Here is a 25,251-nt window from a genome sequence, read left to right on the forward strand (position 1 = left end):
ATAATAATAATAATAATAATAATAATAATTTATTTAACCTGGCAGAGTTAAGGCCATACGGCCTTCTCTAACACTCAATCAGGAGTAAAACTGCGTTACAAAAAACACTACAAATTTAAAAAGTGCACTACAATTTTACACAAAAAACTGAATAAGATAATAATAATAAAATGTAAACAACAAGTAAATAGAAATTAGACATAATATATAACATACAGAAAGAAAGAAAGAAAGAAAGAAAGAGAGAAAGAAAGAAAGAAAGCATAAAAAATGTGAACAGCAGGTCAAAATAAATTAGACATACGAAGTATAAAAAATAAGACAATTACTGATGATAATAATAATAATAATAATAATAATAATAATAATAATAATAATAATAATAATTATTATTATTATTATTATTATTATTATTATTATAAAAATAAGAATAGTAATAATAATAATGATGATGATAATAATAATAATAATAATAATAATAATAATGATAATAATAATAGTAATAAAATAGTGCAGTACAAAGCATACAATGAATAGAATATTTTAACGTACACACAGTAATGAAAATTATGATTATATATAGCTCAACTTATCATATTATAGATATACCATTATCGGAAAATATGAAAACAAAAATATAAAATAAATTGAATATCACTAGAACATAAAAAAATGTACGTGGAAACATGCAATACTACACTTGTCATAATAGTAAGTTAGTTTGGCAACTCGTCATAAGATAATTTTCTAACTTGGATTTGAAAGATTTCAATGTTCGGCAGCCCTTGACTTCAGGCGGCAGAGAGTTCAGTGACGAGAGGTAGCAACAGTGAAAGACGAGGAATCAGAGATGATGTGTGAAGTGGAATTTCTAGCGTGTTATCGCGTTGTGATCAAGTATTAATATTATGATAGCGAAAGAAAGTATGAAAACGAGCAATAAATAAAAGGGGAATGAAGTGTGCATAATTCGATATAAGAGAGAAAGTGAGTGCAGATTTCTCCTCTCATGTAACCTAAGCCATGATAACTTCTCGAAAGAAGGTAAGATATGATCATAGTATCGAACATTACAAATGAAGCGGACGCACGCGTTATGAACACGCTGTAGTTTCTGAGCGGAGCCAATCCTGAGATCATTGAACAAAACGTTGCATTGTTGAACACGTGCGCTACTGCATTGCACTGCTAGGAATCCGAAATTTTGTAGAATTTCAATAAAGATATATTTATACTTAGAATTTAGATTTTAGAATTTAGATGTAAATGTGATGAAAATAAAATTATTCCAAGAGCCACAATAAATGTCCTCGAGGTCAGCATGCGACAAGTTGAAACTGAATTTCTCTGAATGAAACACACTATAGGCTACTCAAAACGTATATGTTATTATATTTCGAATTAGATTCTTTATTTTGTATAGCGCGGAAATAAATCAAAACTCGAAGCAGATTTGGAGGAGAAAGTTGGACTTATCTTAGATGTGAGGGGAAGAGTTAGAAGGGGAAAATGTACTAATATTTGAAGTATAACTTTATTGATCATATATTACAAATAATCTTATATAAAATAGAAGTATAATAATTATACAGTCTTTAACGTAAGAAAATATTTTTTCAGTTCTATACCCGTAAATATTATGACACCTGTATTAAATATTCAATAACAGTTATCAAGTACACATCTACATTCACAAAAACAATCTTAAGTCACGTGTGAACGTCATTTTTCGAGCCTAGCTACAATTTTCAACCACATCCCTCCTACCGGAGCCAGAACCAATGACTTCGGGTCGAAGACAAGCGGTATGGGAGTTTTCTCAGACGGATGGACCTCGTATTTGGACAGCAAACTGATGAGGCCCACTTTAGTCTGCATCAGCCCGAACCTCATGCCTGCAAAATAAGACATGACATTAATTCATTTCTTTATACAGCATGTGGTCGAGAAGTGGTTTTTATGAAGCTTTAATTTGCGTGCATGACACAGTATATTGTTCAAACTCATATTAGAATCCCTTTGAGGAGTCCCCTTTCTATCTAAAACAGTTGTCCGTCATTCAGCCATTACTCCTATCAAACTGATGTTTGACGGAATGAAAGGGTAATCTGATAGGACGAAATGATCGAAGTCAGAAGTAAATTTGGAGCACAAAGCCAAAGATATATCAGCTTTATCCGCGGAAGTAACATTTTTTGCATTTAGAAATAATTTACAGTGAGTTTGTCAGCGGTCTACAACTTCATTTCTCTTATGAGTAATTCTTTACAAGTCCTAGGACAGAGTTAAGATTGGTTCACAATAAACCGGGAACGAGAACCAGAAGCAGAGGACGTGAATATGAAAATTTTTGATTCACAATAAACCGAGAACGTAGACGACTATGCATATCGATATACATGTCAATAACGATATGTAAAGTCGATATTACGCATTCTGATGTTATTTGTGTATAATTGACCAATGGCGTTCTCTCATGAGTACAAGGCAGCCAACATACACATAAACATATTTCATTAGGTACGGTACTATAAATATGCCCATGCATCTTTATTATCAAAACCTATTTTAAGTCTACCATAACGTAAAATAATTAGAAAAGAAACATTTGTAATAGAACAAAAAGTCCACACCTGTGGAGTAACGGTCAGCGCGTCTGCCCGCGAAACCAGGTGGCCCGGGTTCGAATCCCGGTCGGGGCAAGTTACCTGGTTGAGGTTTTTTCCGGGGTTTTCCCTCAACCAAACACGAGCAAATGCTGGGTAACTTTCGGTGCTGGACCCCGGACTCATTTCACCGGCATTATCACCTTCATATCATTCAGACGCTAAATAACCTAGATGTTGATACAGCGTCGTAAAATAACCCAATAAAAAAAATAGAACAAAAATGAACACGACAATAGTAATTGAATTGAAGCGTGAATATGTAGTGTGTAATACAACCAATACAGTAATAAAATATGATTCGCTTCCGATCGGTGTTCAAAGTCACGTATTCTCCTTCATTTTCTCATCTTTATACGAGGCACGCCGCTTATCGTAAATGTCAGGATTTCAATATTAGAATCTATCAAATAAAACTTGCTCCATGATGCACAGCACAGAACAAAATAATGCATAGGCTATGTCACGGTCTTCTTGCTACAAAATATACGACGACAAAATAGCTTTTAGATGGCAATAGAATGAATCTAGTGGGCTGTGACCGGAAACGTGAACGCTGAAGTTGAAACTTGGCCAACTCTCCGTTCCCGATCTCGGGCCCTGGCAAGCTTTTCGTTAATTGTGAATGCTCACATTTAAATGTATACATTTTAACAATTTTACCGTTTTCGTTCCGATTCTCGTTTCCGGTTTATTGTGAACTAGCCTTTAGCGTTAGGGTTGCCATTACTGAAACACATAGTAGTTTCCAGCGCTCATAAAAAGTTTAACACTCACCGATGCATATCCTGGGTCCCTCGCCGAACGGCAGATAGGTGAAATGTGGTCTTTTACTCTTTTGATCTTCGCTGAATCTCTCCGGGTCAAACTTGTCGGGGTCGGGGTAGTACTTGGGGTCGTGGTGCAAGCCCATGACCGATATCAGCGTTTGCATCCCCTTCTTCATCACTGCGTTGGTTCCACGAATCTTGGTGGTTTTGGTGCATTCTCGAGTCAGCGTTAGAATAGGTGGGTATTTGCGAAGAGTTTCTGCCAACACATCACATTTGATTAGTTTTCTAAGTTTTGCACGTTATGAGAGATTTGTGACAGAGGAAACTGTTGCTTAAAATATTCAAATGACGATATTTCTTTAAAAGTGTGCACTAGGATCGTGCAAAAAAGTCATTGTAATTGTAATGCGAGCTATTTTTATTTTCGCAATGTCATCGTTCCATTTGAAAAATATAAAGATAGTCCTAGAAAAATACTTTATCATCATTGTTGGAATCTCTGCATCGCCTACATTTGTGAGCTCCTTTCTATATTTTCACCCTGTGATAAGACATCAATTACATGTCACGTTTCGGAAGCATTCACTGTGGTAATAGTATATTATACTAAGGGTTATAATATAAGATGTACAGTGTGGACCAAAAGTCGCTACCCATTATAAATAAATAAATAAATAAATAAAAAAGAATCTTATTCAGACGCTTGTAATGCCCCATTTTGATTATTGCAATTCCTTGCTAACTAATGTAAGTTCACTCTTAGCTGAGAGACTACAACGTGTTTATAATTCATCTGCAATACTCGTAAATTTGACCATATAACACCTTCCCTCCAGTTACTTAAATGGGTGCGTCTGAAGGAACGAAAACAATACATTCATTGTCTCTTCTGTTTAGAATCATGCATACTTCTACTCCGAATTATCTGTTATCGCGCTTTCAATTTCTTACAACTCTTCGAAACCGACATCAAGCACTTCTTTCTATCCCTCATCATAAAACAAACGTCTTTATACTCATCTTCCTATAAATACCTCGCCTCTGGAATTCGTTACCTAATGACGACAGAGACTGCCGGACTTTATCACAATTCAAAATTAAATTGGAAAATTTTGTCTTAGTTAATGTTTTTAGATATTGCTAGAAGTATTTATTTGTGTTTTTTTTTATTTTCTTTTTTAATCTAGATTAAAATTGCAAGTTTCTTGTTTATGTTAGTTAATTAGTTAGGATACAATTAATCATGATACTTAATCACTCGTTTAAAGTTTGTGTGACTGCAACCTGTGTATATTTTTGTGTGGCTTTACTTTGTTTATAGTGTTTTTTCTCTCTCTATTTCTTGTGTAGCTTTACTTTGCATATAGTGTATTTTTTTCTGTTTATTTCTATTATTGTATTTGTATTCCTGGTGTTGTGGAAGAGAAGGCCTGATGGCCTTAACTACACCAGAATAAATAAACAAATAATAAATAAATAAATAAATAAATTATTGAACTTAGTTTATATTTTCAATCTCCACATGGATTTCAAATTACCCGTCTTTCATTTTCATCTAACTATGTTAGTGTTACTAATGTAAACACTAGAGTGCATTCGTATATAATCACTGAATCAATCAATTAATTAGCTGTCAATAAAGTATCCTTTTACCATTCGATTTGTTTTCTTCTTTCATTTTAATGAGTAGTGACTTTTGGACCACTCTGTATGTGCAGAGATCCGAAGTATAATATAATATATCTGCATTTGTGCCCTATAAGTGTAGAACTATATTGAACTTTAAAAATAAAACAACAAATCTCAGGACTCAGGAGAATAAGTGATTCGCCCGGCATACTCATTTCGCATTTACTAGACGTCAATCCTGTGGAATAGTTTTTGATCCAACAGATAAGTTTCCTCGCTGCCAGTTCTCCTTTTTCCCTGATGATGGAGCCAACGTGGATCTGCTCTGTAATTCAGAACTATTGGATTTCTCTGTCCACACTTCACGAGATGATCTCTGCGAGGGGGAATGGTCCTTGCGGGGTAAGAGACGAGGGTAAGGAAATGTACGATAACTCAGAGCGTCTGAAAGAGCAGGTACAGCTCGTCCAAGTCAAGTCTGCGAGTGGGGATATCGGGATGGAATGTAGAGGCAAAACACAGTTGCCACATAGGTCACTTGACGCTCAGATTTCGACGTGTGCACATCGTTTAAAATACACTACAGAGCGCACGCATTTGTTGTCCTTGTCTTCAGATAAAGGCAACAGTTACGCTGCATCCCCCCTCATGCAACCTTCTCTCCTACGCTCACGCTTGCCAATCAGAACGCCAAACCTCACTGTGAAGCAGAAGTAGAAGTACAGTCTATTTCAAAGCGTCTTAAATTGTTACCGCTGTATGAACTGAAGCGCAGTAGGAAAACTTTGCTGTCATATGAGACTGTACTGGTCTCCTCTCGTTACACTACAGAACTGCCTCCAACTTCCCCTCTCGGCTCGCAGACTTAACTTGGTCGAGCTGTAGATGAGGGTGGTGCCATTGACTGGCTGGGACAAAGTTCAGTGACACTCGACCTGAAAACGTTGGTTTTGCAAACTGTGCAAGCATTTTAGTCACTGTTGAGATTTTGTTGTATGATGTTGGTGTTGTGAATACTGTGGATAACAACCGTAGTTTATATTAAAACATTCTTAAGTCAGATTTTAATTTCTTAAGTTAACTTAAAGATCGTGCCAGATTGTCTGCATTACGCTTTAATTAGGCAATTATCTTAAATTAGTAATTTAGTTAGACAATGAGTTACGAATTTGTTTAGTCAGTGAAATATTTAGTTAAGTAGTTTTAAAGCGAAGTAGAGTTCTGTTTGATTTCAATAGTGTCACATATCAGTTATCATAATGTTTACAAAGTGTAAAAATGGAAAAACTATGCATGATGAAGCACGACAAAGTATAGCGAATGTAATAAAGATGTGTGATGAAGAAGCAAGGCAGAAGAGATTATTGTGTCCTTTGATGAATGCTACAGAAAGGGCTGCTAAATACGCAGGTATTTATTTATTTTTTGTAATTTAATACTAATTTCATTTACACTGACTTAATAATGTTCTCATAATGTCAACATTAAATTACTGAAACTTACAATAACTTCAGTTAACCACGGGCGTGACTTCGAGAGGGGAACAAATTTAAAACTTTAGTTAGCTCAAAAGTATACATGAAGCTTTAATATTTAATTTAAATAACACGCAGCATTATACTCGTAAAAATTATATATTAAAAATCTTAATAAATTAAATAATTAAATTATTATTATTATTATTATTATTATTATTATTATTATTATTATTATTATTATTATTATTAGTAGTAGTAGTAGTAGTAGTAGTAGTAGTAGTAGTAGTTTCTTTAAGATATATAAATATATCTTAAAGAAACTATTTCCAAAATTAAATCCTTTGAATAAAATCCAGCCAAAAATGGTATGCCACACAAAGCAAAATTAGAAATACATAAACAGGTTGAAGTTAGAGGTATTTGAAAAGATAAATTACCTATAAAACGAATATTTGAGAATCCTTCATAACATGAATTATCATACCAGCACACATAAATAATAATGCCTTAAATAATGCATGTGTTAATAAATGAAAAAAAGCTAAAACAGAAAACCAGTAGTAGTAGGGGAATATGGGGCAGGACGGGGAAGGGGGCAGGACGGGGTATAGCCTCTATCTTCCCAACAAGTAGTGCAATCTACCGAATTTTTTTTTAGAACTTCGTCAGCTCATGTAAATATACCATCACACAACACTTACTTCCATTCCTTGCATCTGTTGTATGTTATTCGGTTGGTGCATCATATTGTATCATTCATTTGCAACTTTAAAGTGTTCTCTTGTCACACGTAAGTAGAAATGAGATTTATTTAGATAATCTATTTTAATGCCATATTAAAGAGTGCTTACCTGGCTTTTAATTCCGAAACTTTCTTAAATTTCGTGCGTTATTTTTCCTGCCAATACCTCATAACTTAGAAATTGTGACTATGAGGCAAAACGGGATGGGGCATAACAGGGCAGTACGTCCTGCCCCACGTCATATTTAATTAAATTTCACCTCCTGTAATGGGTTGTTCGTTCTGTTATTTGTCAGAAGAAGGTTGGATTAGATGCGTATCATGTCTGAAATGGGCTCACAATTGTTGTGCAGGAGTAGACAGTGAAGACGAGGATGCCACGCACATTTGCGTATTTTGCGAATTACTTTTTCTCAAGTAAACTTGTAAAATGTTGTAGTATTCACACTTTCAGTATATAATTTTTGTCACTTTTGCCATTTAATTATTAAAAAAAAATAGAGACCCCATTTTGCCCCATACGTGGGGCAGAACGGGGCAAAACACACATTTCGAAAAACTAATTTATTTTAAGGTTATAATGACCGGATTTCACTCGAAGTACATTTTTTTTACTTGTTTACAGTGTAATAAAAGCATATATGTCATAAAACCCATACATTTACATTATTTGATACCAAATAAAAACATTCAAATATTAACTACCCCGTCCTGCCCCATGCTCCCCTTGTAGCAGTAGTATTAATTATTATATTGTAGGGCCTAAACCAAACATATAATATTTACATTGACTGGTGTAGTATAACACTGTCACTGAATAATTGCTTTCCGTAATTAACTTAATTATAGATATTAAATGTATAATATGTAGCCTGTATGAATTAATAATCCGGATACAAAGTTAATCGTTTACTGAGGGACGATGTTTTCACTGTAGTTGATAGCGAAAGTTTAGAGCACACAAACCCGGTTCTGTCTTGATGTTTGATTGTGAGAGTGGGGGAAAACCTTGCATTCCTTGCTCGGATCATCTCGTGTAATGTGGACAGCTCTATGACACGGTGCAAATATCCAAACACCTCGTACGATAATGACCAGCGCGAAAGTATGAAATCATGCGATCTGTTATTTTTAAACAAATTATTCCTCGGAATTAATCTGGACACGTAAATATGAAAATACATTGATTATGAATTTTTTGTGTTTTACAGCTTCCTCTAAACTCATTATAATAATGAGAAATTAAGAATAAAAAGCAGTATACCTCTAAAGAGAAAGTTGTAGAGACTTGGACTGGATTAGAAAGTGTGAGTAATCGAAATTATTTATTGAGGATACACTTGAATTCAGCAAATACTTTTACTCAACAAAAAAATATAAATATGGAACCAGGAATATTAACAGGGCACCTACAAAAGATCTAAAGAGACACTTACAAATCATGAATATTTCTGGTGATCTCATTTGTAAGTGTAGAAGGTTAGAAGTATGGACTTCATCACGTAACCTTCTCGAATGTTCACAGTTGGAGGAATTCAGGTTCAAATATCTTTGTAAGTAGGCCTATTGATTTCATTCCCTGAGCAATTGAACAACACTGAAGGCAGACTTGGAGTGAGTTATTTTTTTTCGGACTTTTGTACGAAAATATTCGTTGGAAACTCAGGAAGTTTCAAATAAGCAGTTTTTTACCTCTACGTCTTCTTTAAGCTTCAGGAGAGATTTTTATATATGCCTATCCCATATGTCAGTATTTTATATCTTTTCACAAATTTTCCTTTTTTTCTCGAAACTACATTTTTGATGTTCAAAATGCTTCCATATGCATGCAGTTTTCTTCGAATTGAATGGAAATATTCGTACTCGTCTATGCATGTATTATCAGAGATATAACATTCAGACATTTTATGTATCTTGAAAATTTTGAGCTAAAAATTATCATGTAAATAAAAAATATGAGTAAATAAACGTCTGATTTTCAAAAATTTCTTGCGCCCAAACTAAACTAGATATTATGAATATCCCATCTATAAAAAAAAAATCTCTTGAATATGGGTGCATATGAAAAAACACGCATTTGCTGTATTTGAATGTAATGCCCGTGGAACATTTTGATTAGGCCTACACCACTAATTTGCATAATGAAAATAAAATTAACTTCGAAACTAGAAGTACAATTGATCACAAAATTTGTACCCACCTTATTCTTAATCATCTAACAAACAGTAAAACATGAAATGAAAATTGTAAAAATTACAAAACTTAGCCCTGGTGTTACCTAAGTAGCTAACAATATGTATGAAGGATGGATAGAGTGGAGAAAAGTCTCTCCGATACCACGACTCGAACCTGGGTTTTCAGCTCTACGTGCTGACGCTTTATCCACTAAGGCACACCGGATTCCAGTTCCGATTCCAGATTGAATCCTCTCAGTTTATGTTCCATCTCTTAGTTTCCTTTAGTTGCCAACCCTCACGCATTGTGTCACATAGGATGTAAGACAGTGGCACAATGTCCAACACACTAATGTGCAGAGGTGCACTCATTACGAATGACTAAGTGGCCGGGATCTGACGGAATAAGTGGCGTCTTAAATTACAAAGATTATATTATTGTGATGTACCGAAGTACTCGTACATATGATATTTCCGTGCAGGATTTCTGCATTACCACATGATGAAGGATGGGTGGAGCATATATATATATAAAGAGTGCGGCAAAACATCCTCCCTAATTTAAAGTTTAAATAAAAAACAGATGGATCAAAATAAGGAAACTTTATTAATATGAATGGTATCTTAACAGTGGGAATTTTTCATGTTTTGAATAACGTGTCTCTCAAGTGGTGTCCTTCACTATCAGTGCATTGTTGAATGCGACTTCGGAAATTCTGAATCACTCTAACTAGCATTTCTTGAGGAATAAGACCAATTTCTTCCTGTATTGCATTTCTTAGGTCTGGCAAAGTCCTCGGCCGATGTTTGAACACCTCAGCCTTAAGCTGCCGCCATAGAAAAAAATCGCTGGATGCAAGGTCTGATGATCGTGCTGGCCAGGGGACGTCGCCACGTGAAGAAATTAAGCGTCCGGGAAACATCTGAGCAGCGACAACGAACTTACCAGTTACCAGAAACGATACCACAGCGTAAAGATGTTCTTCACCCGTCCACGGCATAGTTGGAATTCGTTACAGATTACAATTTACACTAATTGAATGTCAATTCGGTGTATTCAATGTCTTATTCAATTCTTGTTGTTTTGCGCATCTCATTTGATATCGCTATGGCAACGCATGTGAACCTAAATTTCCCACTGTTTAGATACAATTCATATTAAGACAGTTTCCTTAGTTTGATCCATCTGTTCTTTCTTTAAACTTTAAATTAGGGAGGATGTTTTGCCGCACCTTATATATATATATATATATATATATATATATATATATATATATATATATATATATATAATTTGAACTGGTAATGGAAATTACGGGAAAACGGCTGAACGGATTTTAATAAATGGCCCCTCATTTTGAAGCTTGGAACCTAAAGTTTTTCGGAAAAGTAGTAGTATTCAGTGAAATGTCAATTTTCCTACATAATTTTCCTATTTTCCAAAATCCATCTGTTGTCAGTTTTGAGAACCAATTTTATTCAATAACGGCGGACTTGATTGAATTTCAGAACAAAACACACACTACAATAAACAATAGGCTATTACACGAAGGCCATGACCTGCAGATTGCCGACATATTTAGAGCTCAATTCAATTTGTTATTAAAAACTGATTCTGCAGTGTATAATTTTCTGAGTACAGCTGTGTATTGGATATTCAAATCTACGAAACTTGAGGTGGTTTGATGACATTATTACCATTAGAAATTAAATATTATTATAGTTAATATCATGATGCATCGGTTATTTACAAGAAGTCGTCGCTGAACGATTCACATCGTTTATAGTTCACTTCTATTGTTACACAACAAGATGGATGCACTGAACGATTCACATCATTTATAGTTCACTTCTGTGAATGATTCCATTGTCTACTGTTACACAACATTTCCAAGATGGCTGCCACTATTGATCGTTCTGCAGTTGAATATAGTAATTATGTTAATTCGCTACTCAAAAATACCCCATTTTCGCAGCAAGGGAGTAGGGGAGATAGGAGTTTGGAAGGTTCCCCCCCTTAATAACAAAATAGCGCAATCGCAACTAAACGCAAACTAATATAAATAGTACACTAATGACAGTAGGGAAGATAATAGTGTAGCATTAGTAACAAATCAGCATAGTCGCAACTAAACGCAAAATTATAAGAAATAGCCTATATACACAAATAGTCCTTGCAGCTGAAATTGTGCGCACAGTTCACTCTGGACAAGAGTTAATTTTATATGTCCAAACCGGATCTTCACTTCTACCGAACTTTCTTTTTACGACAACTGCACATTAAAACAATACGGCTGATTTTTATTCTTCTTTATTGTGTAAACAGTTCACCTTGGACCACTTTCAAACTCTCCATAACTTTTTGGACTTAGCGTTTCTAAACCATATCCAGGGTACACTTTGCCAATATCTTCAAGGAAATTTAAAAATATTGCCTCAGCTTCACTTTGTCCATTTCTTCTCTGCATTTGTCTGTACAGAAACTCAAACATATATAGATCATCATGTTCACTTTCACGACCCTTACGCTTCACTTCTGATTTTAGAGTCCCCCACATCCTTTCTACAGTCTGTGTATACACTGTGGAATCCTCACTATTTATAAATTCGACACTGTGGTTGACAATACCGTGCAAGTAACCTTCTTTTTCTAAATCCTTGTAACTTTTCCAGCCATCAGTGCATATTTTGGTCCCTGGTAAAATGAAGTTTTTGATTAAGGAACAAAGTGTTTCTTTATCCCTTCTATTTACCCTCAAGGCAAAACACTGTTTGGTGTCTCGGTCTATGCCACCAAAAATCCAAATATGTTCCTTTTCGTGTTTTGTGAGTCGTCCTCTGTTATATTTTCTAACAAATAAGTGTGATTCGTCCACCTCAACTATATGCCCTACACCACCAATCTTCCGTTGACTGTTAGTAATGATAACATAGCAAACTTCCCTGCAAAATCTACAGTAGTCCACAACAGTATTGGCACTCACTTCGGCTTCGATTGCAGCGTCAAAGATCTTTATATGGAGTAGCCACAGATAAATTAACGTTAAACTCTGGGCTAGGGTCAGTTTAGTACGTTCAAACCAGGTCTTGACTGCTATCGCACATTCTTTGTGACAACTACTACACTTCAAGCAATACGGCACATTTTAATTCTTACTTCTCTTCTGCCACACCACTTTTCCTTCGGCTCCACAATCAATACACTTCTTACTTTCTTTGTTGGGCAATAATTTGTGGACGACACAGAAATCTATGCAACTTTCAATATCTCTACAAGAGTCATATAACTTGCGTAAATTAAAAGCCATGGTTTGAAAATGGCGCCTCTACCAACAATGCATGTTTATGAGGTTGCTATAGTAATGACGTCACGAGAATTATTTATTCAATATTGGCTTATAATTGATACAATTTACATAAAATTTTGGTCTAAATATGTATATTCATCCTTCTGCCACATCGGAAATAATTTAGATACAACAATAAATTCTAAAATATGTATTTTAATTTTCAAAAGACACTATCGTAACCTATAAGGTTCATCGAATTTGTTGTTTCTTAACTTGGCCGATTAGCCGAGAATGCTAAGGGCGGTGCTATAGACCAGGAAGTTCCCGGTTTGAATCTCGTCTAAAACAAGGTAAGTAAAAAGTTGCATTTATATGATGTTGTAATGTAGTTAGAGATACGCAGAATTAAATGGTAGAATTGGAGTAAAAACGATGTAGACTAGAGTGAAGTATAAAAGAAGCGAAAAGAGTGGAAGAGGAGAAGGGAGAGAGACACCTAGTAGACAAAAAGAGAAATAAATTTTTAAAGATTTATATTGTTCACTAGAGGAGTTGATTCAACTAAACTGGAAATAATGTGAATCGTTCAGCGACGACTTCTTGGAAATAACCGATGCATCTATTTTTTCATTAATTGTACATAATATTGATGCTATATTGATGACATGAAAGTGAAACGTTTTGTGGTTATGTAAGTAAATATATAGAATATCTTAATTTAGATCTTCATTTCTATAATTTACTGAGTGGCTGCTATATATAACTACAAAACTTAAGTAAGATAATAATATTGTTATTAAAAATCAAATATTTTTATACTTATTAACCCAGTGGGGTTGGGTCTTTTTCATATACTTAATGGCGGTGTAGTGTAGATATTGATATGTGTCATTGCCTTCAGTATTGGTTCGAGAGAGCGCAAAAATTACAGTTCCTAAGGAAAGATCAAAAGGTATTACTTACTGATAAAATAAGAGGCCTAGAAAATTTTATAGTCTCCAGATCATTTCAGCAAGAACTCTTAGTAGGATAAAATTATTTTACGCTCTACATTTCAAGTTCTACACGAAAATGCTATTGTTCGAAAGCTTAGCAAACCTGACATCTTTTTAACTTTTGCCTACAATCCACAATGACCTGAAATAGCTACTGCTATCGTCCTGACATTGATACTTGCGTTTTCGCGTTGAAACTAAAAAACGGAAGTTGGATAGGTCCAAGAAAAAGTATTTGGCCTAAAGAAATCCATTCAGAGGGAGTATGTTTCAATATTATGGAAGCAAATAACTATCAAAAAGACAAGTATTCTTCATTGAAAATAAATCTGAAAATTTTTTATCTGAACGTCTAACGAACTTAGTTTGCAGCAGTATTTGCAGCACAAGCCACTGGTATGTTTATATTTGCCTCTGTATAGCCTTCTAAACACTGCGGATGAAGCAATTCTAATAGGATTACTTGTTAAGGCCATAGCAGACAAAAAGAAATAAGAATAAGAGAATTCTCATTACTTGCAATTTGCTTCTGAAAAAAGAATCATACTTACCGTTGACAACTTTGTCCAAATATTCCATTTCAAATATGGAGTCGTAAGTGATTTCGCCACCATTCTTCTCTAACACAGAGTCGATTTCTTCCCGCAATCGTTGCTGTATGTCCTGGTTCACAGCTAGCTCGTACAGGCAGAACGTCATGGTTGTTGACGAGGTTTCGAAGCCGGCCAGGAAGAACACGAATGCTTGTGCCGCCATCACATCCAATGTTATTTCTGTTAAATTATCACAAATCATTTCACTGCTATTTCAGCACGAAAATTCTACTATTTCTATACTTTATTTGTGTATAGTCTGGTAAATATTGTTGGGAATAATTGAATTTCGGAAAGGTCATAATTCAAAAAGTAACTACAAAAGACACACTACTTTCTTACGCAATGTGAATGATAAGAAACCAAGCTTTTCAGAGTAAGTTCGTTATCAGAGATAATATTGTTATATTGTACAGTAATAGTAATATGCGTTACAAGAGCGGTATGTTCAGGTTTTCATGTTCGAGGAAAAGTTTGAAAAAGCGAAACGTAGTTGAGCTTTTTTAATTTCCGAGAATTGAAAGAAAACATACCGCTCGTATATCGTACATAATTTTGTGCGAAGATCGTTTATTACATACCTGAAAGAGGAATTTCTAATTAGTTGCAATGAAATCTCCATCTTGGTTTCTGTTCAATGACGGCAAACTTGCAAAATAAAAATATCTATCTTCAACATTGTTGCTTTAAAATGTTTTCTGTGTTTACTCTACTGCAGCAGGCCGTGATATACGTCTGTCTTTTTTTTTTCCCAGTCTATGATGAGTCTGGAATCTTGTTGATTTTTTCAAGGCTTCCTTAATGTTACTTGCATCACGAATGCAGTAACTTTAGTGAAGTTGTAGAGTTTACTTAATTTTTGCAAATATTTAAAAACAATAATTAACAGTGCAATTTAGGTGAAATTGCAGTGGTAAGTTTCCAATTAATAATTATTACTATATTGAACGTCTCTAAAAATAATATGTTAAAAGCCTTACTTACTTACTTACTTACTTACAAATGGCATTTAAGGAACCCGAAGGTTCATTGCCGCCCTCACATAAGCCCGCCAGCGGTCCCTATCCTGTGCAAGATTAATCCAGTCTCTATCATTATACCCCACCTCCCTCAAATCCATTTTAATATTATCCTCCCATCTACGTCTCGGCCTCCCTAAAGGTCTTTTTCCCTCCGGTCTCCCAACTAACACTCTATATGCATTTCTGGATTCGCCCATACGTGCTACATGCCCTGCCCATCTAAAACGTCTGGATTTAATGTTCCTAATTATGTCAAGTGAACAATACAATACGTGCAGTTCTGTGTTGTGTAACTTTCTCCATTCTCCTGTAACTTCTTCCCTCTTACCCCCAAATATTTTCGTAAGCACCTTATTCTCAAACACCCTTAACATATGTTCCTCTCTCAGGGTGAGAGTCCAAGTTTCACAACCATACAGAAGAACCGGTAATATAACTGTTTTATAAATTCTAACTTTCAGATTTTTGGACAGCAGACTGGATGATAAGAGCTTCTCAACCGAATAATAACACGCATTTCCCATATTTATTCTTTCTTTAATTTCCTCCCGAGTGTCATTTATATCTGTTATTGTTGCTCCAAGATATTTGAATTTTTCCACTTCTTCGAAGGATAAATCTCCAATTTTTATATTTACATTTCGTACAATATTCTGGTCACGAGACATAATCATAAACTTTGTCTTTTCGGGATCTACTTCCAAACCGATCGCTTTACTTGCTTCAAGTAAAATTCCCGTGTTTTCCCTAATCGTTTGTGTATTTTCCTACTGATTTTAACTATCATACTGATTTTAACTATCACTGACTACACTGTTACTTTTTTCTTTAGACATCATCCTGATAGTGCTGTATTTTCAAAATTGTCTCATAATAATCTCTTTCTATTATCTAATATCATTTGAAAAATATTAACATTCTATGTATTTTAGTTTAATTCTGCTACACAGTTTATTTCAGTGTTTAATTAATAGTTCATAGTATTTTGTTGTTTAATTCGTAAATAACTCTTGTATACATGTAACTCTCATCTAAATCAAATTGTTGAATTCTTTCTAAGTTCATGCATATGTATATACACTTTTTGCTGGTTGAGTGGAAGAGAAGGCCTTACGGCCTTAACTCTGCCAGCTAAAATAAATTATTATTATTATTATTATTATATTCACGTCATCCGCATAGACAAGAAGCTGATGTAACCCGTTCAATTCCAAACCCTGCCTGTTATCCTGAACTTTCCTAATGGCATATTCTAGAGCGAAGTTAAAAAGTAAAGGTGATAGTGCATCTCCCTGCTTTAGTCTGCAGTGAATTGGAAAAGCATCAGATAGAAACTGACCTATACGGACTCTGCTGTATGTTTCACTGAGACACATTTTAATTAATCGAACTAGATGTTAAAAGCCTAAAGCAGTAAAATCAATATGTCACTTAAGCGGTAAGAAGAGGGAAATTGTTATGTGTGTTAGGTTGGGAATACTGAATGTGGAATTTTAGACTTTCCGCGGATTGGTTTTATGCGGAAACCATAATGTAATAAAAGACTTGAAGTAATGATGTTCATGAAATATTAATCGTACGAATTTTCATATACTTTGGGAGGGGAAAAAGCATAAATAATAAGCGCAAACAGTGAAAGGAAATTAATTTCATTCCGTCTCAGAGGTTATAACTTGAAGTAAGGTATGTCGAAAAAATAATAAAACTATTTTGTTCACTTCGAGCTTGTATTCGAAAAAAAAATTTGATTGTTAGTATGAAGTGAAAGAAGCAAAGAAAAAAAATCTCGCGTCAAACATTGGTCACCAAGTTAACCTGAGACAGAGGAAGACCTGTAGTGTGGCTATATCACTCTTTCAAATTCAAATATCACAAAATAAGAGTGACATTTGAAATTTCAGAGTGATGGTGGCTCGGAGTGAGGGAGTGAATCCTAATATGCTATTAAGACTGGTTTTAAACTTCCCCCTTAATACCTGAATTGAGTTTTTTTTTAGAATAACTCTTCTCGGGTTCTCAGACCAGGTGAGTTGGAGATTAGCTTCCAAGCTATCGACGGTTAGCTCTGCCACTTTGGAAGCTGCCAATCTCCAACTCACCTGGCTGAGAACCCGAGAAGAGTTATTCTACATCAAACTCCGGGAAAGCCTCAACTCATACATTGAGTTTTTTTTTTTTGTTTAAGTAAATTCAATTTAAATGATATAGTTATTTAGACTGGGAAATATTGAAGTGAAAGCACTGTATGTACAAATCATAAAAATGGCTCAATGGACTGAGCGAGTGTTGGGACCAAACTCTTCAATTGAGTCATTCCACGTAAAATCGCACAAAATTATACAAATTTTGACCTCCATATTTCTGATTGCGTTTATAGTTTTTTTTACCAACTCTATGGGTCTAATAAACCAACAAATGTGTTTTTATTTCCTCCTAAGTCCACATGTTTTTTTTTAAATAATGCATGTTAAAATTCGTTAAAAATGTCGCACAATGCAACATTTAAAGCGTCATATTTCTGAGGATAGTGATGTTAAAATTTACACGAATGAATGATTAATTTAGCCAAAACGCTCTGTAGATCTCTAATCTATAGCCTATTACAGCTCTTTGTTCCACATGAACTTTTATGAATCACCCACCACTTGTTAATTATTGTGACATCCCTAAAATTCTCTCCCTATTGCTTTTTTTCATGAACCTTACCAAATGGAGTGTTGCTCTTCAAATCGTCATCCTCCAAGTTGTACTTGATGTCTTCTTCCTCGGCCACTCCCAGAGTCTTGTTCTTCAGTTGTATCAAGAGTTGCATGAAGTCATTCCTTTTCACATCGTTCTTTTCACGGTACGCCACAGTATCTCTTACCATCTTCATAAAGTAGTCACCCACATCTTTCGGGAAAGGAGATACATTCAAAACCTTAACAAGAGATGGAAATACAACGGTAACTAATCTGAATAATCTGGTTTTATAAGTTGGCATGAAAATTCTTCTACCCCAGCTACGAAACTCGGCATCCGGATTACTTAAGGAGTTGCACTGAATTCCAAAGGCACAGGAGCCTATAACGTCAGTACTGTATCTTGCGAGAAGGTCTTTGATCTCCAACATTTCTCCACTTTTCGCCGATGTCTCCAAACATGTCTGAAGTTCCTTCCCGCAGTCTACCAGTGTTCCAAACATCATTTTCATCTTCCCGGATGTAAACGTGGGACTCAGTTTCACTCTCAAGTTCCTCCATTTGGAGCCGGAGAGGACAAATAAGTGGCCTAGCAGGGGATATTTCTTCTCGTCTACTAGGACTCCACGGCTATAGAAGTGATCGAAATCCTTCACGAGGACCTGTTTAATAACTTCCGGGTCACGGAGAATGAGTGAGGGCCTGTCTAAACTGTATATTCCTCCAACTTTGTGACCTTCGAATGCATTGTGTAATTCTGTAACATAAGCGAAAGGACTTTTCTTTGAAAACACTAAATTTTGGAAGTTTCCAAATGGAATTGAAGTCGGCAGCGTAGGAACACCAAGCTTTTGCCAGTATGAGTGACATACTTTAAAGTAAACATAGATGGCGGCTAGAATGACAGCTGAGATGGTTCCCAACTGCACGTAATATGACTGCAGTGCCTCCAGCATTCTGAAAAATATAAATCTGCTGTTAGGTCAACGTACAAAGGAAAAAAAAACAAATACACATAATAAATAATAATATTAAACTGCCCCCCATTGAGGGTAGCCCTTACGGACTCAGTATATCCTCGAAAAAATTATTATGCATATGTAACCATAGATATTAAATTTAAAAAAAGAAAAGAGCGTGAAAAATTACAATTGCTATTAATGTGGCACCATGTGATTAATTAGGATTTGGCAGGAATTTTTTAACACAATTATCACAATGTCATCCATCAGAGATGTTGGCAGAGCAAACTGCCGTCGATATTCTTCGAAAAAAGCTGGTATAGTCCCTCGAGCACCTATGAGTAAGCCGAATACCTCAACGTGAATTAAGGCATAATTCAGCTTGAAATAGTTGACTGTAGGCTCATGGATCGACTTCTTCTCAAGGTGGACCTCGGCTGACTGATGACATTCTACTTCAAAACGTATCGTGGAGTCCACAATGATGCCCTGTTTAGTGTCAGCATTGTACGCTGAAATATCTACTCGTCTCGTTGACCCATTTTCAGCTAGACAGGAGATTTCTTCTTCTACTATCCAGCCCTTATATCTTAATGCGGCAGCAATTTTGAATCTTACAAGATGATGCCTAGAGTTCCTCAAGAGCAATCCCTGTTCACAGAATCCCAAGACGTGCGCTAAAGTTTCAATCTCCGGGCAGCCATGTCTGCACCGGGTACCGTCGAGAGATCTGCCGGGAACGGAACGAACAGCTGCTAAATTTGCTGTCATTTTCAGGCTAGATATCCATTCGCTAGTCGAAAGTCCTCTCTTGTTTGCAATCCAACTGTTGGCGGCTGTTACTTCGCTGTACATCTCAACACCTTTTACCCGTCCTGAAAGGGTCTTCCATGATTCATATTCACGACCTCGCAATTCTTCGCGAAAATTTCGAATTGTAGCTTTAGTAAAGTATTCGGGAAAAGAAAGGCAGAGGGAATCACACGACGATTTGAGTTCGACATCTGTCTCATCATGTTAACGAAATACCCAACTTTTAGTAATATACTCAAAGTTTTTGAGATACATTATAAGAACAGATTTTATTTTATTCATAGCGATTATTCTTTCTTGATAGAAAATATTATTTATATCCGTTTTCATCTGCACATGATATATAGAATATTCTGAGTGAAAAGAAATGAAATCGGAGGTGCAAAAAAAGAAATTGTATTTTTAAATTTTGAAGTAATTGTACATTAGAAAAATGAAGTAAATCGAAAAGTTCATTTCTGCACAATATCAGCTTCTTCTGTGCAATAGTTTTCATTTATTAAATGTTCAAAGTAAAATACTTTCCGACAGTCAACTGTTTAAAAATGAACAGAAACGAAACAAATTAGGCAGGGTAGCTAATGAAATGGGTCGTGAAGTTATTGCGAAGTTAAGGGGCAAATCGCCGACCAAGCAGTTTAACAGATGAAGATAATGGAGAGCACTGTTGTGTGTAGACCCTCCACAACTTTTTCAACGCTCAGACACAGTTTTGTCCCGTCGTCTCGCCTGTGTACAGACGCTCATTCAAACTGATTGAACACACCGTAACGACAAAATTGTCGTTTAACATTTTGTCGCCTGTGTACACATAGCCTACGACTGTACATAGTTCCCTCCCACTAGTACACGCCTACTAGGATTGACAACATCGCTGCGCACGAGTATTGGCTGTCCTTCATACGGATTTCAACTATTGAACTCGGTAGATACTGGGAAGCCAGAGTAAAGTGAATTTCTGAAGTTTGTTATGTTCACGCCGTTTAAATAAATAAATAAATAAATAAATAAGTGAATGAGTGAGTAAGTAAGTAAATAAGTAAATAAGTAAACAAGTAAATAAATAAATAAATATGAATAAGTAAATAAATAAATAATAAATATGCAAATCTGGCATATAAATAAATAAATAAGTAAATAAATAAATAAATAAATAAATAAGTGAGTAAGTGAATAAGTAAGTAAGTAAATAAATAAATAAGTGAGTAAGTGAATAAGTAAGTAAGTAAATAAATAAATAAGTGAGTAAGTAAGTAAGTAAATAAGTAAATAAATAAATAAATAAATAAGTAAATAAGTAAATAAATAAATACATAAATAAATAAAAAATAAATAAATAAGTAAATAAGTTGGTAAGTGAATAAGTAAGTAAATAAATAAATAAATAAATGATTAAGTAAGTAAATAAATAAATAAGTAAATAAGTAAAGAAATAAATAAATAAATATGAATAAGTAAATAAATAATAAATATGCAAATCTGGCATATAAATAAATAAATAAGTAAATAAATAAATAAATAAATAAATAAATAAATAAGTGAGTAAGTGAATAAGTAAGTAAGTAAATAAATAAATAAATAAGTGAGTAAGTAAGTAAGTAAGTAAATAAATAAATAAATAAATAAGTGAGTAAGTGAATAAGTAAGTAAGTAAGTAAGTAAATAAATAAATAAATAAGTGAGTAAGTAAGTAAGTAAATAAGTAAATAAATAAATAAGTAAATAAATAAATACATAAATAAATAAAAAATAAATAAATAAGTAAATAAGTGGGTAAGTGAATAAGTAAGTAAGTAAATAAATAAATAAATAAATAAATAAATGAGTGAGTAAGTAAGTAAACAAATAAGTAAATAAGTAAAGACATAAATAAATAAATATGAATAAGTAAATAAATAATAAATATGCAAATCTGACATATAAATAAATAAATAAGTAAATAAATAAATAAATAAATAAATAAATAAATAAATAAATAAGTGAGTAAGTGAATAAGTAAGAAAATAAATAAATAAATAAGTGAGTAAGTAAGTAAATAAGTAAATAAATTAATAAATACATAAATAAATAAGTAAATAAGTGGGTAAGTGAATAAGTAAGTAAGTAAATAAATAAATAAATAAATAAATAAATGAGTGAGTAAGTAAATAAATAAATAAGTAAATAAGTAAAGAAATAAATAAATAAATATGAATAAGTAAATAAATTGGTAAATAAATAAATAATAAATAAAAATGGAAATCTGGATTTCAGGTAGTAGCTTCCTGTGAAGCAGGTTTGAATAATTTCAAGGAAAAATTGTTCCGTTACTGTAGGTACGTTAACAGAAAGCCACAATTTAAGTCACACAGTATTTGTGTGCACTCAAAGTTGGGTTCTGGCGTCTTGTCAGCCCATTTGAGTTGTGTGGATATAAGGGAAAAATTGTGACGATATCGTGTATAGTTCCTGCGGTAATTCGGTCGGGAGATCATTCGTGCGCTAAGCGAAGGATCCTAGGATCAATACCCGGCCCCGGAACAATTTCTCCTTGAAATTATTCGAATAAATAAATAAATTGTATTGAAATATGTAACAATACCATGCAGTTAATGTAATGTATATCAAAGTACAAAGTAAATATAAAAACGTGGCCTGTATCGTAATTTTTCTCACTCACTGTGAGTAGATAATAAATGAGATAAGCCAGCACTATTTACTATACGTCACAAAACCCCTTTAAAGACGAATAGGTTATAACTTATAATTGTTATAAATACTTTAAAAACAATTCGCTTACACAGAGTTTCGTACAATATGTTAACGAGAAATTCCTCCCCCCCCCCTTTATCTTTTATCAATTCGAACACTGGATACTAAGTAACAGCATCGGATGTGTTGCTTCCGTGGTAGCTATTTCCAACTGCGTTGTTATCTTAACGACGGACAAGTATTCCAGTGCACTTCCGACAATCGTCTAAACGTCCTGTCCTGGCATAGCAAACATGTAAAATTTACAAACATTTCGAACGAATGACATTACAATATGTTTTCTTTCTTTTAGTGTGACAACCACGTGTTGATGTTTAGTTCACTTTTTCCCTTATTATCTTATTATTACGTTCCTAGAATATCCCACAGAAATGAACAAATTGATAGTTATCTGAAGGTAATAGTTTACCTTGACCTTCATCCACTCCAGTCTTCGCTATCACTTATCAGTGTATTTCCACAGATAGAACAGATTGTTCCTTCAGCCTTACAGCAGCTCGTGTTGGAAACTGACGATCTATACCACGAATTGTACTGATAAGCTGATGACGCATTTTGATGAAACAGCATTTTTATTCTCCATAGAAACAACGACTCAGGATGACATGCATTATTGTTTAGGCGTGTTTACTGATCAGAAAATGCAATAAACGAGAGTCGCCATAAGAAAAAATAAATTGAATTTAGAGTACGTCTTTCACTGTAAACCCAGCATATCCCAATCTTTCCTATCCTTATTCTTCCTCTTAGTGCCCTCATACAATCATTTATCACCTCATATCTTCTTCTTCTTTCTTGTACTGTTCTCCCATTCACCATTCCTTCCAGTGCATCCTTCAGCAGGCAGTTTCTTTAGCCAGTGAACCAGCCAATTGATTTTCCACTTCCTGATCACTTTCAGCATTATTCTCTCTTCTTTAATCTGTTCCATTACTATATATTTTACCAGTTTTGTGAAAAAAAGTGTCATATTTTATATTTTCGTATATACTGTTTTCGCTGTAAGAAAAATCCTAATGTAAACATAAGCACGTTGCTGTTATACCCGTGATTGGCTCCCAGTCGAAACACTCACATGGCGCAGGAAAACATAGTTCGTATTTGGAAACCACAATCTTGTATTATTTGAAAGTAAAAAATTGAATTCTAGTTGTTAAATACGATGAAACATTTAACGTCACTCATATGTAAAACGCTATGTAAAAGAAAAGCTACTTTTATATTTTGTTATGTACTATGAACGCGGATGAATACCAACAGTAATACCGAGGTAGTCTGTTCTTGTAAGAAGGTGGCGTCACTTGAGCTCGTAACGTAAGCATGTGGTACTGAAGTATGGCTTCTGCATCCTCAACTGTCCTTTGTGAAGACATAAGATTTAAATAAATTTAATTACAGTAATTATAAAGTAAATGTTTCCTAAGCAAATGAATGCATAGTAGTGAGGTTACGTCTACTTGACGAGTAATGGGAAATGTTTAACATGGAACAGAATGTACAACAGTAGGCGGGAACACGTAATGAGAATCTATGGCGCCAAACAGCGGGCAATGAAGCCTCACTTCAGTCACGTGCTACTGTTTACATTAGGATTTTTCTTACAGCGAAAAGATTATAGAGGTCATTTAATATTACAGAATCATGTACATCACTAATTTTCTTACATACCTAAAAAATCACTATGAAATAGACATACATTTATACCTGGATTATTATCCCGAGTTATCTCGTGCACCTTGATTCCAGCTCTGGTAGTTGTCCCACTTCAATTTTCTCCTGAACTATTTACCAACTTACGTTTTTTTATGGATTAATTTATGAGGTACAATACCAGTGCTGTTATCAAGGCGTTAAATGTTGCTTGTCGTGTGATAGACTCGAAAGCAGGGTATTACGCACAGTGGCACATTGCATTCCGGACAGTAGTATCTGCTCTCCTATATGAGAGCGTTTTGGGAAGAATGGTGTAGCAGTCATTGAACATTTGTATCAGTACATCTGTTCTTCAGCTTTGTGAATAATGTTCTGCAGTATCACTATGCCCAAAAGTACACGTATTTCAGAGTCTGTAGTAGGCCGCCACGAATTATTTTCAGCATTCTGTGAACACTTATTAGCATGCCGAATCGTCTCCTCGAATATAATGTTGATGAGGTCATCATCAAAGAATAATTAAAAAAATTGAGAATTATTGTTATCAGAAACAATGTTAAAATTTCAGGGAATGGGGACCTCGGAGGTGCAGAAGAAATGGTGCCAGATGACTTCTATTCAAACCACTGTCGAAAAGACGCGACATCAACAGATCTGAATTTGTTTGTTGGTCTATAACTTCGTCTTCTGATACCGATGTTTCATTTCCTAATCTTCTACAGGAATATATTCCTGATCAAAAGTTTCGGAATCACTAACTTGATCCATCTTTACACAAAACAGCACTAAAAACACTAAACACAAACAGAAACCGCACGAAATAACTAGCGTCTACTCACTACTGTGTGTGAATGCTATATGAGCATAGAATTCCACTCGCAAGGAAGAAGTACAAAAAACACCACCAGATATAGCAATATCACTAACTTCTGTAGCCATCTAGTGAGGAAAAGGTTAATGGAAGGATGGAAACGTTTTATTCGGGATAATAATCCTTAGCAGCGAAAATGGGACTGAAACGAGTTAACT

General features: G+C 34.5%; 1 protein-coding gene across 1 annotated transcript; it reads right to left on the bottom strand.

Moving 5' to 3' along the window:
• Positions 1 to 1,520: 1,520 nt before the first annotated feature.
• LOC138713846 (probable cytochrome P450 6a14) lies at positions 1,521 to 23,131 on the bottom strand. Its single transcript, XM_069846302.1, has 5 exons — positions 22,979 to 23,131; positions 18,069 to 19,000; positions 14,299 to 14,520; positions 3,444 to 3,695; positions 1,521 to 1,895 (listed from the first exon to the last, which is right to left on the bottom strand). Exons 2-5 carry the CDS (start codon positions 18,997 to 18,999, stop codon positions 1,723 to 1,725), a joined length of 1,578 nt encoding a protein of 525 aa, XP_069702403.1. The 5' UTR covers position 19,000; positions 22,979 to 23,131; the 3' UTR covers positions 1,521 to 1,722.
• Positions 23,132 to 25,251: the final 2,120 nt, after the last annotated feature.

The sequence above is a fragment of the Periplaneta americana genome, chromosome 14 (genome assembly GCF_040183065.1).
Source record: "Periplaneta americana isolate PAMFEO1 chromosome 14, P.americana_PAMFEO1_priV1, whole genome shotgun sequence".
NCBI lineage: Eukaryota > Metazoa > Arthropoda > Insecta > Blattodea > Blattidae > Periplaneta > Periplaneta americana.

Coding starts and splice junctions, on each gene's coding strand:
- LOC138713846 (XM_069846302.1), bottom strand. CDS start 18,999: ATGCTGGAGGCACTGCAGTCATATTACGTGCAGTTGGGAACCATCTCA. Junction 14,521..18,068: donor GAAGAGCAACACTCCATTTG/GTAAGGTTCATG, acceptor ATAATTTAACAG/AAATAACATTGGATGTGATG. Junction 3,696..14,298: donor TTTGGACAAAGTTGTCAACG/GTAAGTATGATT, acceptor ATGTGTTGGCAG/AAACTCTTCGCAAATACCCA.